A 17,016-nucleotide genomic window follows, 5' to 3' on the forward strand; every position below is an offset into this window, starting at 1 on the left:
AGGAGAGTAAAGCCTCCTCTACACTGTCCCCCCCCTCCCCATCCCAGGGACAGGGACAGCACAGGGTTAGATACAGAGTAAAGCTCCCTCTACACTGTCCCCCTCTCCCAGGGACAGGGACAGCACGGGGTTAGATACAGAGTAAAGCTTCCTCTACACTGTCCCCCCCCTCCCCATCCCAGGGACAGGGACAGCACAGGGTTAGATACAGAGTAAAGCTTCCTCTACACTGTCCCCCCCCTCCCCATCCCAGGGACAGGGACAGCACGGGGTTAGATACAGAGTAAAGCTCCCTCTACACTGTCCCCCTCTCCCAGGGACAGGGACAGCACGGGGTTAGATACAGAGTAAAGCTTCCTCTACACTGTCCCCCCCCTCCCCATCCCAGGGACAGGGACAGCACGGGGTTAGATACAGAGTAAAGCTTCCTCTACACTGTCCCCCCATCCCAGGGAAAGTTCGGGGTTAGATACAGAGTAAAGCTCCCTCTACACTGTCTCCCCCATCCCAGGGACAGGGACAGGGTTAGATACAGAGTAAAGCTCCCTCTGCACTGTCCCCCCCGTCCCAGGGACAGGGACAGCACGGGGTTAGATACAGAGTAAAGCTCCCTCTACACTCTCCCCCACCATCCCAGGGACAGGGACAGCACAAGGTTAGATACAGAGTAAAGCTCCCTCTGCACTGTCCCCCCCATCCCAGGGAACGTTCGGGGTTAGATACACAGTAAAGCTCCCTCTACACTGTCTCCCCCATCCCTGGGACAGGGACAGGGTTAGATACAGAGTAAAGCTCCCTCTGCATTGTCCCCCCCATCCCAGGGACAGGGACAGCACGGGGTTAGATACAGTGTAAAGCTCCCTCTACACTGTCCCCCACCATTCCAGGGACAGGGACAGGGACAGGGTTAGATACAGAGTAAAGCTCCCTCTGCACTGTCCCCCCCATCCCAGGGACAGGGACAGCACGGGCTAGATACAGAGTAAAGCTTTCTCTACACTGTCCCCCACCATCCCGGGGACAGGGACAGCACGGGGTTAGATACAGAGTAAAGCTCCCTCTGTCTCTCTGCTCTCTACCTCTCCCTCTGTCTGGCTAATCCACCCACTCCCCTCCCACACAGAGAGAGAGGGATAGAGACAGACAGAGAGAAATAGATAGAGACAGACAGATAGAGAGAAACAGAGAGAGAGAAAAACAGAGAGAGGTAGAGAGAGAGAGAGGGACAGAGAGAGAGAGAGAGAAAGAGGGACAGATAAAGAGACAGAGAGAGGGAGAGACAGAGAGAGTGTAGTCTGCTCACTGTCTCAGCTGAGAATACATATCACATGAGAATGTGTTCCGTGTCTGTGACAACACGAGCTGATATAAAACCCAGTAACAGGCTCCCGTATCCCAGTCTGGGAGACTGCTGACCGAGAGAGAGAGAGAGGGGGAGGGAGAAAGGGACAGAGAGAGGGAGGGTCAGAGAGGGACGGGCAATGAGAGGGAGAGAAAGGGAAGGAAAGTGACACAGAGAGAAGAGCGCAAGACAGAGCGAGACAGAGAGAGAGAGAGAGAGAGAGAGCGACAGAGAGAGGACAAGGGGCAGTGAGTCTCTCGGAAGTGTTTTTTTCTCCAGTACTGACACATCACCTCCACCACCCTGACCATCAACAGACAGAAGGTAAGGAGGGAGCAGATGCTAGTGTCTGAGTGTGTGTGAGAGTGTGTGTGTCTGTGGGAGAGTCTGTGGGAGAGTGAGAGTGTGTGAGAGAGTGTGTGGGAGAGTGTGAGTGTGTGTGAGAGTGTGTGTGTCTGTGGGAGAGTGTGTGGGAGAGTGTGTGTCTGTGTGAGAGTGTGTGGGAGAGTGAGAGTGTGTGAGAGAGTGAGAGTGTGTGAGAGAGTGTGTGGGAGAGTGAGAGTGTGTGAGAGAGTGTGTGGGAGAGTGAGAGTGTGTGAGAGTGTGTGTGTCTGTGGGAGAGTGTGTGGGAGAGTGAGAGTGTGTGAGAGAGTGTGTGGGAGAGTGTGAGTGTGTGTGAGAGTGTGTGTGTCTGTGGGAGAGTGTGTGGGAGAGTGAGAGTGTGTGTGAGAGTGTGTGGGAGAGTGAGAGTGTGTGTGAGAGTGTGTGGGAGAGTGAGAGTGTGTGAGAGAGTGTGTGGGAGAGTGAGAGTGTGTGAGAGTGTGTGTGTCTGTGGGAGAGTGTGTGGGAGAGTGTGTGTCTGTGTGAGAGTGTGTGGGAGAGTGAGAGTGTGTGGGAGAGTGTGTGTCTGTGTGAGAGTGTGTGGGAGAGTGAGAGTGTGTGAGAGAGTGAGAGTGTGTGAGAGAGTGTGTGGGAGAGTGAGAGTGTGTGAGAGTGTGTGTGTCTGTGGGAGAGTGTGTGGGAGAGTGAGAGTGTGTGAGAGAGTGAGAGTGTGTGAGAGAGTGTGTGGGAGAGTGAGAGTGTGTGAGAGTGTGTGTGTCTGTGGGAGAGTGTGTGGGAGAGTGAGAGTGTGTGAGAGAGTGAGAGTGTGTGAGAGAGTGTGTGGGAGAGTGAGAGTGTGTGTGTCTGTGGGAGAGTGTGTGGGAGAGTGTGTGTCTGTGTGAGAGTGTGTGAGAGTGTGTGTGTCTGTGAGAGAGTGTGTGGGAGAGTGTGTGTCTGTGTGAGAGTGTGTGGGAGAGTGTGTGTCTGTGTGAGAGTGTGTGGGAGAGTGAGAGTGTGTGAGAGTGTGTGGGAGAGTGTGTGTCTGTGTGAGAGTGTGTGGGAGAGTGTGTGTCTGTGTGAGAGTGTGTGGGAGAGTGAGAGTGTGTGAGAGAGTGAGAGTGTGTGAGAGAGTGTGTGGGAGAGTGAGAGTGTGTGAGAGTGTGTGTGTCTGTGAGAGAGTGTGTGGGAGAGTGTGTGTCTGTGTGAGAGTGTGTGGGAGAGTGTGTGGGAGAGTGAGAGTGTGTGAGAGAGTGAGAGTGTGTGAGAGAGTGTGTGGGAGAGTGAGAGTGTGTGAGAGAGTGTGTGGTAGAGTGAGTGTGTGTGAGAGTTTGTGTGGGAGAGTGAGAGTGTGTGAGAGAGTGTGTGGGAGAGTGAGTGTGTGTGAGAGTTTGTGTGTCTGTGGGAGAGTGTGTGGGAGAGTGTGAGTGTGTGAGTGAGTGTGTGTGAGAGTGTGTGTGGGAGAGTGAGTGTGTGTGAGAGTGTGTGTGTGTGAGAGTGTGTGGGAGAGTGAGTGTGTGTGAGAGTGTGTGTGGGAGAGTGAGTGTGTGTGAGAGTGTGTGTGTGAGAGAGTGTGTGGGAGAGTGTGAGTGTGTGGGAGAGTGAGTGTGTGTGAGAGTTTGTGTGTCTGTGGGAGAGTGTGTGGGAGAGTGAGAGTGTGTGAGAGAGTGTGTGGGAGAGTGAGTGTGTGTGAGAGTGTGTGTGTCTGTGTGAGAGTGTGTGGGAGAGTGAGAGTGTGTGAGAGAGTGTGTGGGAGAGTGAGTGTGTGTGAGAGTTTGTGTGTCTGTGGGAGAGAGTGTGTGTGAGAGTGTGTGTGTCTGTGTGAGAGTGTGTGGGAGAGTGAGAGTGTGTGAGAGAGTGTGTGGGAGAGTGAGTGTGTGTGAGAGTTTGTGTGTCTGTGGGAGAGTGTGTGGGAGAGTGAGAGTGTGTGAGAGAGTGTGTGGGAGAGTGAGAGTGTGTGAGAGAGTGTGTGGGAGAGTGAGAGTGTGTGTGAGTGTGTCTGTGTGAGAGTGTGTGGGAGAGTGAGAGTGTGTGTGAGTGTGTGTGTCTGTGTGAGAGTGTGTGGGAGAGTGAGAGTGTGTGAGAGAGTGTGTGGGAGAGTGAGAGTGTGTGTGTGTGTCTGTATCTGTGTGTGCATCTGAGTGTGAGTGTATGAACTTGTAAGTGTGTCTGTGTATGAGAAAGTGTGTGTGTGTGTGTGTGTGTGTGTGAGTGTGTGTGTGTATGCGAGTGTGAGACGGTGTGCATGTGTCTGTGTGTGTGAAAGAGTGTGTGAGTCTGTATCTGTGTCTCTCTCACACGCACACACACTCATACACACAGTCAGTCACACACATACACACTCACACACTTTCAGACACACACAGTCACTCACTCACACACACTCTCTCTCACACACTCTCTCACACACACTCGCACACACAGACACACTTACACACATTCACACAGACAAATACACACTGTCTCACACACACACACTCCCACACATTCTCACACAGACACACGCAGATGCACTCAGACACACACACACAGGCACACACACTCACACACTCACTCACACAGACACACGCAGACACACAGACACATACACTGTCACACTTACACACACAGACACCCTCACACAGACTATCACTCACACACACATTCACACACACACACAGTCCACTCACACAGATACATTCCCACACACTCTCACACTCATTCACACATACTCACACGCACACATACACACACAAATACACACAGACACACACACACAGGACACTCACACACACACTCTCATATACAGACACATACACGCTGTTTCACATTCACACACACACACTCACTCACACACACAAACACAGATGTATTCACACATACCGACACAGATACAGACACACACACAGGACACACACATACTGTATCACACTCACACACTCACCTACACACACACTCTCTCACACTCACTCATACTCAGAAACACGTACACAGTGTTTGTGAGTGTGTGTGTGTATGAGTGTGTGCGTGTGTGTGTGAATGAGTGTGTGTACGTGAGTGACTGTGCGTATGAGAGTGTGTGTGAGTGTGTGTGTGAGCGTGTGTGAGTGTGAGTGTGTGTGTGAACGTGAGTGAGTGTATGCATGTGTGAGTGTGTGTGTGTCTGTGTGTGAGAGTCAGTGTGTGTGTCTGTGTGTGAGAGTCAGTGTGAGTGACTGTGAGTCAGTGTGTGTGAGTGTGTGTGCATGTGTGTGTCTGTGTGTGAGAGTGTCCGTGAGAGTGTGTGTGTGTTGCGTGTGCGAGTGAGTGTGTGTGCGTGTGTGTGTGAGAGTGAGAAGGTGTATGTGTGAGAGCGTGTGTATGTGTGAGAGTGTGTATGTGAGTGTGTGAGCGTGTGAGTGTGTATGTGTGTGAGTGAGAGGGTGTGTGTGTGAGAGCGTGTGTGTGTGCATGTGAGCATTTTGAGTGTGTGTGTGTGAGAGGGTGTGTGTGAGTTTGTGTGAGTGAGTGAGTGTGAGTCTGTGAGTGTGTGTCTGTGAGACTGTGTGTGCGTGAGTCAGTGTGAATCTGTGAGTGTGTGAGAATGAGTGTGTGAGTGAATGTGCATGTGTGAGTGTGTGTGTGTGTCCCGAGTGTGAATGTGTGTGAGAGAATGTGTGTGTGAGACAGTGTGTATGTGTCTGTGTGTATGTGAGTCTGTATCTGTGTGTATGTATGTGTGTCTGAGTGTGTGTATCTTTGTGTGAGTGTATGAACGTGTGAGTGTGTGTGTATGTGAGTGTGTATGTAAGTGTGTGTGAGTATGTATGTGAGAGAGTGTGTGAGTATGTGTGTGAAAGAGTGTGTGTGTGTGAGTCTATCTGTGTCTCTCACACACAGTCCATTCATTCACTCACGCACACACACACATGCACACACACTCCTCTTTCTCACACACACTCACTTAGATACACATACACACACACACACTCACACACAGACACACTCACACATTCACACAGAGACACACACATTCTCACACACACACTCACTCACTCACACACACAGATACACACATACTGTATCACACTCACACACACCTACACACACATTCTCTCTCACACACACCTCACACTCAGAAACACATACACACAGTGTTGTGAGTGTGTGTGCATGAGTGTGTGTGTGTCTGTGTGTGCGTGAGTGTGTGTGCGTGAGTGTGTGCGTGAGTGAGTGACTGTGTGTATGAGTGTGTGTGAGTGTGTGTGTATGTCAGTGTGTGAGCGAGTGAGTGTGTGTGAGTGTGTGTGTCTGTGTGTGTGGAGTGGTGAGTGTGTGTGTCTGAGTGTGTGTGTGTGTGTGTGTGTGTCAGTGTGTGTGTGTGTGAGTGTGAGAATGTGTCTGTGTGAGTGTGTCTGTGTGAGTCTGTGTGTGTGTGTCTGTGTGTGTGTGAGTGTGTGTGTGTGAGTGTCTGTGTGTGTGTATCTGTGTGTGTGAGTGTGTGTGTCTGAGTGTGTGTGTCAGTGTGTGTGTGGGAGTGTGTGTGTGTGTGTCAGTGTGTGTGAGTGTGTATGTGTGAGTGTCTGTGTGTGTGTGTGAGTGTGTGTGTGTGTCTGTGTGTGTGTCTGTGTGAGTGTGTGTGAGTGAGTGCGAGAGTGTGTCTTTGTGAGTGTGTGTGTGTCTGTGTGTGTGAGTATGTGTGTGTGTGTCTGAGTGTGTGTGTCAGTGTGTGTGTGAGTGTGAGTGAGTGTGTGTGTCAGTGTGTGTGTGTATCTGTGAGAGTGTGTGTGTGTGTGTGTGTGTGTATGAGTGTGAGTGTGTGTGTGTGTGATACGGCCAGTCGGAGGGTTTAACACTGCGGTGAGTGATGTGCCCAGGCTGTTACAGTCTCAGCCCTCGATCCACCTTCACTCAGCTCCAGGGTCGGGATATCAAAGGGAATACACTATCCTCACCCTCACCCTCTTCATGATCCTTACACAGAATCAGAACACAGGCTCCAAAACTGAACATACCCACTCTATCTGTCTCTCTGTCTCTCTCTCTCTCTCTCTGTCTGTCCGTCCCTCTCTGTTTTTCTCTCTCTCTGTCTCTCTTCCTCTCTTTCTCTCTCTGTCTCTCTCCCTCTCTCTCCCTCCCTGTCTCTCTCTCTCTCTCATTGTCTCTGTCTTTGTCTTGTGTGTGTGTCTCTCTCTCTCTCTCTCTGTGTCTCTCACTAACATGACATCGCTTTTTAAAAAGGGTGTCAGGCAAAAGATGGAAGATTATAGATCGATTAGCCTCACCTCGGGGGTGGGTACGAACCTGGAATTCATTGCGAGGGATGACATTCCTGAGTACTTGGAGGTGTGTGCTAAAACAGGGGAACGTCAGCACGGCTTCATCTGGGTCGGTCGCGCCTGACAAACCTGCTAGGATTCTTTGAGGAAGTAACGAGCAGGGTAGACCAAGGAGATCCAGTGGATGTTAGCTACCTGGACTCCAGGAAGGCCTTTGACAAGGTGCTGCGGAGGAGGCTGGTGGGTAAGATAAGGGCCCATGGTGTCAGAGGCAAGGTGCTGAAGACATTTCTCCTTATCTCTGTCCTAAAGGGTCTTCTCTTTACTCTAAGGCTGTGCCCTCGGGTCCCAGTCTCTCCTACCAATGGAAACAACTTCCCAAAATCCACCCTGTCCAGGTGGATAGAAGATTGGCTGTCTGGAAGGAAGCAGAGATTGGGAGTAAAAGGCCCCCCCCCTTCTCAGAATGGCAGCCGCTGACAAATGGCGTTCCAGCAGTGTTGGGGCCACAACGTTTCACTTTATACATTAACGATCCTAGATGAAGGAACTGAGAGCGTTCTGGCTAAGCTTGGCAACCGGATACAAAGAACAAAGAGAATGTACAGGCCAGGAACAGGCCCTTCGGCCCTCCAAGCCTGAGCCGATCCAAATCCACTCTCTGAACCTGTCGCCCAATTCCTAAGCATCCCTCTGCTCCCCCACCTACCTTTGCATCTGTCCAGACGCATCTCAAATGAATCTACCGCGTCTGCCTCTCCCACCTCTGCTGGCAACGCGTTCCCGACGCCCACCACCCTCTGGGTGAAGTACTTGTCGCGTCTATCCCCCCTTAAACTTCCCGCCTCTCACCTTGAAAGCGTGGCCTCTCGTTACTGAATCCCTCACCCTGGGAAAAAAGGAGAGATACGAAGATAGATAGAGGGACAGGTAGCACTGCACTGAGGAGGTAGGGAGGCTGCAGAAGGATTGGGACAGGTCAGGAGAGTGGGCAAAGAAGTGGCAGATGGAATACAACCTGGGAAGGTCTGGGATCACGCAGTTTGGTGGGAAGAATCGAGGCATACTTTCAAAGCGGGGAGAAAATTCAGAAATCTGAGACTTTGGGGGGTGCTAGCCCAGGATTGTCTCGAGATAAACTTGCAGGTGGGGGTCAGTCGTTAGGAAGGCAGACGCAACGATGGCATTTATTTTGAGAGGACTTGAATATAAAAGCTGGGGTGTACATCTGAGGCTCTCTAAGGGTCTGGTCAGACCGCATTTGGAGTATTGTGCACAGTTTTGGGCCCCATATCTCAGGAAGGATGTAGTGACAGAGATGGATAGGGTCCTGGGGATCGAGGGGGACGATGGAGTATATTTAAGATGAAGATGGATAGGGTCCCGGGGATCGAGGGGGACGATGGAGTATATTTAAGATGGAGATGGATAGGGTCCTGGGGATTGAAGGGGACGATGGAGTATATTTAAGATGGAGATGGATAGGCTCCCGGGGATCGAGGGGGACGATGGAGTATATTTAAGACGGAGATGAATAGGGTCCTGGGAACGAGGGGGACGATGGAGTATATTTAAGATGGAGATGGATAGGGTCCTGGGCATCGAGGGGGACAATGGAGTATATTTAAGACACAGATGGATAGGGTCCCGGGGATCGAGGGGGACGATGGAGTATATTTAAGACACAGATGGATAGGGTCCCGGGGATCGAGGGGGACGATGGAGTATATTGAAGATGGAGATGGATAGGGTCCCCGTGATCGAGGGGGACGATGGAGTATATTTAAGATGGAGATGGATAGGGTCCTGGGCATCGAGGGGGACGATGGAGTATATTTAAGACAGAGATGGATAGGGTCCCAGGGATCGAGGGGGACGATGGAGTATATTTAAGACGGAGATGGATAGGGTCCTGGGGATCGAGGGGGACGATGGAGTATATTTAAGATGGAGATGGATAGGGTCCTGGGGATCGAGGGGGACGATGGAGTATATTTAAGATGGAGATGGATAGGGTCCTGGGGATCGAGGGGGACGATGGAGTATATTTAAGATGGAGATGGATAGGGTCCTGGGGATCGAGGGGGACGATGGAGTATATTTAAGACACAGATGGATAGGGTCCTGGGGATCGAGGGGGACGATGGAGTATATTTAAGATGGAGATGGATAGGGTCCTGGGGATCGAGGGGGACGATGGAGTATATTTAAGACACAGATGGATAGGGTCCTGGGGATCGAGGGGGACGATGGAGTATATTTAAGATGGAGATGGATAGGGTCCTGGGGATCGAGGGGGACGATGGAGTATATTTAAGATGGAGATGGATAGGGTCCCGGGGATCGAGGGGGACGATGGGGTATATTTAAGATGGAGATGGATAGGGTCCCGGGGATCGAGGGGGACGATGGGGTATATTTAAGACGGAGATGGATAGGGTCCTGGGGATCGAGGGGGACGATGGAGTATATTTAAGATGGAGATGGATAGGGTCCTGGGGATTGAGGGGGACGATGGAGTATATTTAAGACACAGATGGATAGGGTCCTGGGGATCGAGGGGGACGATGGAGTATATTTAAGATGGAGATGGATAGGGTCCTGGGGATCGAGGGGGACGATGGAGTATATTTAAGACACAGATGGATAGGGTCCTGGGGATCGAGGGGGACGATGGAGTATATTTAAGATGGAGATGGATAGGGTCCTGGGGATCGAGGGGGACGATGGAGTATATTTAAGATGGAGATGGATAGGGTCCCGGGGATCGAGGGGGACGATGGGGTATATTTAAGATGGAGATGGATAGGGTCCCGGGGATCGAGGGGGACGATGGAGTATATTTAAGATGGAGATGGATAGGGTCCCAGGGATCGAGGGGGACGATGGAGTATATTTAAGACGGAGATGGATAGGGTCCTGGGGATCGAGGGGGACGATGGAGTATATTTAAGATGGAGATGGATAGGGTCCTGGGGATCGAGGGGGACGATGGAGTATATTTAAGATGGAGATGGATAGGGTCCTGGGGATCGAGGGGGACGATGGAGTATATTTAAGATGGAGATGGATAGGGTCCTGGGGATCGAGGGGGACGATGGAGTATATTTAAGACACAGATGGATAGGGTCCTGGGGATCGAGGGGGACGATGGAGTATATTTAAGATGGAGATGGATAGGGTCCTGGGGATCGAGGGGGACGATGGAGTATATTTAAGACACAGATGGATAGGGTCCTGGGGATCGAGGGGGACGATGGAGTATATTTAAGATGGAGATGGATAGGGTCCTGGGGATCGAGGGGGACGATGGAGTATATTTAAGATGGAGATGGATAGGGTCCCGGGGATCGAGGGGGACGATGGGGTATATTTAAGATGGAGATGGATAGGGTCCCGGGGATCGAGGGGGACGATGGGGTATATTTAAGACGGAGATGGATAGGGTCCTGGGGATCGAGGGGGACGATGGAGTATATTTAAGATGGAGATGGATAGGGTCCTGGGGATTGAGGGGGACGATGGAGTATATTTAAGACACAGATGGATAGGGTCCTGGGGATCGAGGGGGACGATGGAGTATATTTAAGATGGAGATGGATAGGGTCCTGGGGATCGAGGGGGACGATGGAGTATATTTAAGACACAGATGGATAGGGTCCTGGGGATCGAGGGGGACGATGGAGTATATTTAAGATGGAGATGGATAGGGTCCTGGGGATCGAGGGGGACGATGGAGTATATTTAAGATGGAGATGGATAGGGTCCCGGGGATCGAGGGGGACGATGGGGTATATTTAAGATGGAGATGGATAGGGTCCCGGGGATCGAGGGGGACGATGGGGTATATTTAAGATGGAGATGGATAGGGTCCTGGGGATCGAGCGGGACGATGGGGTATATTTAAGACGGAGATGGATAGGGTCCTGGGGATCGAGGGGGACGATGGAGTATATTTAAGACGGAGATGAATAGGGTCCTGGGGATCGGGGGGGACGATGGAGTATATTTAAGACACAGATGGATAGGGTCCCGGGGATCGAGGGGGACGATGGAGTATATTTAAGACAGAGATGGATAGGGTCCCGGGGATCGAGGGGGATGATGGAGTATATTTAAGATGGAGATGGATAGGGTCCTGGGGATCGAGGGGGACGATGGAGTATATTTAAGATGGAGATGGATAGGGTCCCGGGGATCGAGGGGGACGATGGAGTATATTTAAGATGGAGATGGATAGGGTCCTGGGGATCGAGGAGGACGATGGAGTATATTTAAGACGGAGATGGATAGGGTCCTGGGGATCGAGGGGGACGATGGAGTATATTTAAGATGGAGATGGATAGGGTCCTGGGGATCGAGGGGGACGATGGAGTATATTTAAGATGGAGAGGGATAGGGTCCTGGGGATCGAGGGGGACGATGGTGTATATTTAAGACAGAGATGGATAGGGTCCTGGGGATCGAGGGGGACGATGGAGTATATTTAAGACACAGATGGAAAAGGTCCTGGGGATCGAGGGGGACGATGGGGTATATTTAAGATGGAGATGGATAGGGTCCTGGGGATCGAGGGGGTCGATGGAGTATATTTAAGACAGAGATAGATAGGGTCCCGGGGATCGAGGGGGACGATGGAGTATATTTAAGATGGAGATGGATAGGGTCCTGGGGATCGAGGGGGACGATGGAGTATATTTAAGACACAGATGGATAGGGTCTGGGGATCGAGGGGGACGATGGAGTATATTTAAGATGGAGATGGATAGGGTCCCGGGGATCGAGGGGGACGATGGGGTATATTTAAGATGGAGATGGATAGGGTCCCGGGGATCGAGGGGGACGATGGGGTATATTTAAGATGGAGATGGATAGGGTCCTGGGGATCGAGGGGGACAATGGGGTATATTTAAGATGGAGATGGATAGGGTCCTGGGGATCGAGGGGGACGATGGAGTATATTTAAGATGGAGATGGATAGGGTCCTGGGGATCGAGGGGGACGATGGAGTATATTTAAGACAGAGATGGATAGGGTCCTGGGGATCGAGGGGGACGATGGAGTATATTTAAGATGGAGATGGATAGGGTCCCGGGGATCGAGGGGGACGATGGGGTATATTTAAGATGGAGATGGATAGGGTCCTGGGGATCGAGGGGGACGATGGGGTATATTTAAGACGGAGATGGATAGGGTCCTGGGGATCGAGGGGGACGATGGAGTATATTTAAGATGGAGATGGATAGGGTCCCGGGGATCGAGGGGGACGATGGAGTATATTTAAGATGGAGATGGATAGGGTCCTGGGGATCGAGGGGGACGATGGAGTATATTTAAGACGGCGATGGATAGGGTCCTGGGAATCGAGGGGGACGATGGAGTATATTTAAGATGGAGATGGATAGGGTCCTGGGGATCGAGGGGGACGATGGAGTATATTTAAGATGGAGATGGATAGGGTCCTGGGGATCGAGGAGGACGATGGAGTATATTTAAGATGGAGATGGATAGGGTCCCGGGGATCGAGGGGGACGATGGAGTATATTTAAGATGGAGATGGATAGGGTCCCGGGGATCGAGGGGGACGATGGAGTATATTTAAGACGCAGATGGATAGGGTCCCGGGGATCGAGGGGGACGATGGAGTATATTTAAGATGGAGATGGATAGGGTCCTGGGGATCGAGGGGGAGGATGGAGTATATTTAAGACAGAGATGGATAGGGTCCCGGGGATCGAGGGGGACGATGGAGTATATTTAAGATGGAGATGGATAGGGTCCTGGGGATCGATGGGGACGACGGAGTATATTTAAGACACAGATGGATAGGGTCCCGGGGATCGAGGGGGACGATGGAGTATATTTAAGACGCAGATGGATAGGGTCCCGGGGATCGAGGGGGACGATGGAGTATATTTAAGATGGAGATGGATAGGGTCCCGGGGATTGAGGGGGACGATGGAGTATATTTAAGATGGAGATGGATATGGTCCCGGGGATCGAGGTGGACGATGGAGTATATTTAAGATGGAGATGGATAGGGTCCTGGGGATCGAGGGGGACGATGGAGTATATTTAAGATGGAGATGGATAGGGTCCTGGGGATCGAGGGGGACGATGGAGGATATTGAAGATGGAGATGGATAGGGTCCCGGGGATCGAGGGGGACGATGGAGTATACTTAAGACAGAGATGGATAGGGTCCCGGGGATCGAGGGGGACGATGGAGTATATTTAAGACACAGATGGATAGGGTCCCGGGGATCGAGGGGGACGATGGAGTATATTTAAGATGGAGATGGATAGGGTCCCGGGGATCGAGGGGGACGATGGAGTATATTTAAGACACAGATGGATAGGGTCCCGGGGATCGAGGGGGACGATGGAGTATATTTAAGATGGAGATGGATAGGGTCCCGGGGATCGAGGGGGACGATGGAGTATATTTAAGACAGAGATGGATAGGGTCCCGGGGATCGAGGGGGACGATGGAGTATATTTAAGATGGAGATGGATAGGGTCCCGGGGATCGAGGGGGACGATGGAGTATATTTAAGATGGAGATGGATAGGGTCCTGGGGATCGAGGGGGACGATGGAGTATATTTAAGACGGAGATGGATAGGGTCCTGGGGATCGAGGGGGACGATGGAGTATATTTAAGATGGAGATGGATAGGGTCCCGGGATCGAGGGGGACGATGGAGTATATTTAAGACAGAGATGGATAGGGTCCCGGGGATCGAGGGGGACGATGGAGTATATTTAAGATGGAGATGGATAGGGTCCTGGGGATCGAGGGGGACGATGGAGTATATTTAAGATGGAGATGGATAGGGTCCCGGGGATCGAGGGGGACGATGGAGTATATTTAAGATGGAGATGGATAGGGTCCCGGGGATCGAGGGGGACGATGGAGTATATTTAAGATGGAGATGGATAGGGTCCCGGGGATCGAGGTGGACGATGGAGTATATTTAAGATGGAGATGGATAGGGTCCTGGGGATCGAGGGGGACAGGGAGAAAGTGGGAGAATGGGATTGAGAAACATATCAGCCATAACTGAATGGGGGATCGGATTTGATGGGCTGAATGGCCTCATTTCTGCTTCTAGATCTTATGGTCTCTCTCTCACACTTTCTCCCTATTTCTCTCCCTCCCACTCTCTCTGTTTCTCACTCTCTCTCTCTCTCTCTCTTTCTTCCTCCCCCTTCCACACTCTCTTTTTCTCTCTCCCTCTCTCTCCCCCTCTCAATGAATATCCCCCAACCCTCCCGGAGGCAGTCGGTTCGAGAGTCCCGTTATGACCCTCTCGGGATTGTGTGTGTATCTATGTGGGCGGCCATATTGGTTTCCTCAAATCCCCTTGGAATGACGCACTCTCGCTACTGACCCTTCCTCATCCATGCCCCTCGTCATCCTGTACATCCCAGCTTGGTCCACCCCACCCGCCGGGACCCCCATCTCAACACCAAACCCCTCCCCCACCCCCCCCCCCCCCGACTCTAGCATGGGGCTGGATGGGTCAAATGGCCTCATGCTGTGAATGGATTTGGAGGTCCAATCATCAGCTTCTGTTCCGTTGATTTCTTTCCTTAGAAATTTTTGGACGAGTGAGGGCCGTACCCCGCTGCCACGTAATGTGGTTCCTGGAGAGCGTAGGCCGCACGATGACGGGACCCAGTGACGTAGGGAGGACACGAGGACGGCGCCATCGTCTGGGCCAGGCACAGGGTGGCCACCCGAACGTGCTGACCCCGGACAGGATCCCCGAATTTTTCATCCCGCCCTCACTCGCACCCGGGAGGGGGTCTCCCTCCCGCCCGTGGAGGGAGCGGCCCACCCGGGGCGAAAGGGAGGGAAAGGAGGAGGAAGAGGGGCCTGCAGGCCTCATCCCGCGGCACGCTAACCCTGGGGAGATTGTCTGCCTTTCTGAGAGCCCGCACACCCGCCGGAAGGAGTCACTTTTCCATGGCCCTGATCTCTGCCACCCCGGGGAGAGCCCTCCCAAGGCCTGGTACAGGGCCCCGAGCCTGAGCACTAGGCCTGAGTCTCAGGCCCGAGAATCAAGCCTGAGCACGAGGCCCGAGGCTTGGAGTTTGAACACTAGGCCCAAGGCTCAGAACTGGGCTGAAAGCCTGAGGTCTACGCCAGAGGCCCGGAGCCTGAATACTCGGCCTGAGGCCCGAAGCTGGACCCAAAGCCTGAGGCCTAAGCCCAAAGCCCAGAGCCTGAATACTAGGCCCAAGGCCTGGAGCTGGGCCCAGATGTTGAGATCCAGGCCTGTGTCCCAGAGCTGGGCACAGAGCCTAAGGCCCGGAGGCCTCCTGGACAGCGACACCGCCTCCTCCTCGGCTGAGTCCTCGCCCTTCAACTCTCCCTCGCCCGCTCGCTTGCCGCACTGGGCCCTCACTGTAGACGACGATGACAGCAGCTCCTCCGAGAGCAGCCCCGTGGTCCACCGGAGGGCGGGGCGGGATTTGGGAGGCCCCCTCCGCTACCCAGCAAACCCCCGATGGCAGCACCCGTGGGGCCCGGCAGAGGAGGAGGAGGGGTGCTGGGTCACTCTGGACACCGGGGGCAGGCTCCTTCTGTTGTCAGAATACACGGCAGAGAGCCGGCTCCTCCGCGTAAGGCTGGTGAGCGGGCGGGGCCTGTACCCGGACTCCTTCCCCGTCGCAGGGGTCAGCTGCTGCGCTGCCCTCTGCCTCTTGCCCGGGAGGACCCAGCAGCAGCGGAGCACTGTTGTCCGGAGGAGCCGGAGCCCAGTCTTCGACCAGGCATTCGTCTTTGAGGGGGTTGCCGTGGGCGACCTCCATGACAAGGCCTTGGGCCTAAAGGTCATCAACAAAGGCTCCAGGATGAGGAGGGACTGTGTTTTGGGACAGAGCCAACTAGGCCTGGCGGCCATCTTGTCTGGCAACCACACATTGGCCAAGGGTTAGACCCAGAGTGAGTGTGAGGGGCGAGGGAGGGGGACTGATGGAGGGGGAGCGATCCCTCGCCTGCAGGCCAATGTTCGGAAACTTTTTGATTTCCGTCTGTTCGTTTCTCTGCTTTTGTAATAAATCGTTGCCATTGACGACGCCTACTGACTCTGAGCCTCGTTTGTCCAGGGAGTCCTGCCCATCCCCCAACCGAGGGACGAGGGGAGAGGGAGGAAGGGTCAAAGGCAGGAACATGGGAAGGGGCTGGATTTAGGGGAGGGAAGGTGGAACGGGGAGGAGGAGGAGGAGGAGAAGGGGCTCAGGGAGACAGTGAGGGCTTGAGGGAGGGAGATTACCATCCTGACCAGGTCTTTTTATTGAGGATCGAGGAGAGAACTTAGCAACAGAACCAGCTATGACAGAGAATTGTCAACATACCCCCTCAGCGTTGACCCTCCGACAGCGCCCGCTCCCTCAGCACTGACCCTCCCACAGCACCCACTCCCTCAGCACTGACCCTCCGACAGCACCCACTCCCTCAGCACTGACCCTCCCACAGCACCCACTCCCTCAGCACTGACCCTCCGACAGCGCCCGCTCCCTCAGCACTGACCCTCCGACAGCGCCCACTCCCTCAGCACTGACCCTCCGACAGCACCCACTCCCTCAGCACTGACTGTCCGACAGCGCCCACTCCCTCAGCACTGACCCTCCGACAGCACCCGCTCCCTCAATACTGACCCTCCGACAGAGCCCATTCCCTCAGCACTGACCCTCCCAAACGCCAACTCCCTCAGCACTGACCCTGACAGTGTGCGCTACATTGTGGCAGTGATCAGTTTGTTTTTAGATTTGAGTTGGTCATTTTTTGATGAGATTGGCACTGTGGATTTGAATGAGGAGTGATGTACTCTCTGACCCTCGGCCTCCGGGATATTTACTTGGAGCGGACTCTGCAGAAAGATGACGTGTCCATCTGGCCTGTCATCGTGTTTTTTCCTGTTCAGTTCCGGGCTGGAAAATGGAGTGGGGATTTACACAGGAACCCACTCCCCCTTCCAGAATGTTCCCTTCCCCTTCATAAACTCCGAAAACTTCCTGGCAGTTGCCGGGAGAGAGCTCCGTCGCTTAGAAACGGCACACGGTCAACATCTGTTTAATCAGACAGCGAGGGAGAGGGATAGAGAGTCGAG

At 53.1% G+C, this 17,016-nt stretch overlaps 1 protein-coding gene across 1 annotated transcript; it reads left to right on the forward strand.

Moving 5' to 3' along the window:
- Nucleotides 1-1,477: 1,477 nt before the first annotated feature.
- On the forward strand, nt 1,478-15,984 carry LOC140492991 (C2 calcium-dependent domain-containing protein 4C-like). Its single transcript, XM_072591733.1, has 2 exons — nt 1,478-1,666; nt 14,496-15,984. Exon 2 carries the CDS (start codon nt 14,537-14,539, stop codon nt 15,839-15,841), a length of 1,305 nt encoding a protein of 434 aa, XP_072447834.1. The 5' UTR covers nt 1,478-1,666; nt 14,496-14,536; the 3' UTR covers nt 15,842-15,984.
- The last annotated feature ends 1,032 nt before the right edge of the window (nt 15,985-17,016 follow it).

The sequence above is a fragment of the Chiloscyllium punctatum genome, chromosome 2, assembly GCF_047496795.1.
Source record: "Chiloscyllium punctatum isolate Juve2018m chromosome 2, sChiPun1.3, whole genome shotgun sequence".
Taxonomy (NCBI): domain Eukaryota; kingdom Metazoa; phylum Chordata; class Chondrichthyes; order Orectolobiformes; family Hemiscylliidae; genus Chiloscyllium; species Chiloscyllium punctatum.

Excerpts from the sequence above, each read along its gene's own strand:
- LOC140492991 (XM_072591733.1), top strand. The coding sequence starts at position 14,537 with ATGTGGTTCCTGGAGAGCGTAGGCCGCACGATGACGGGACCCAGTGAC.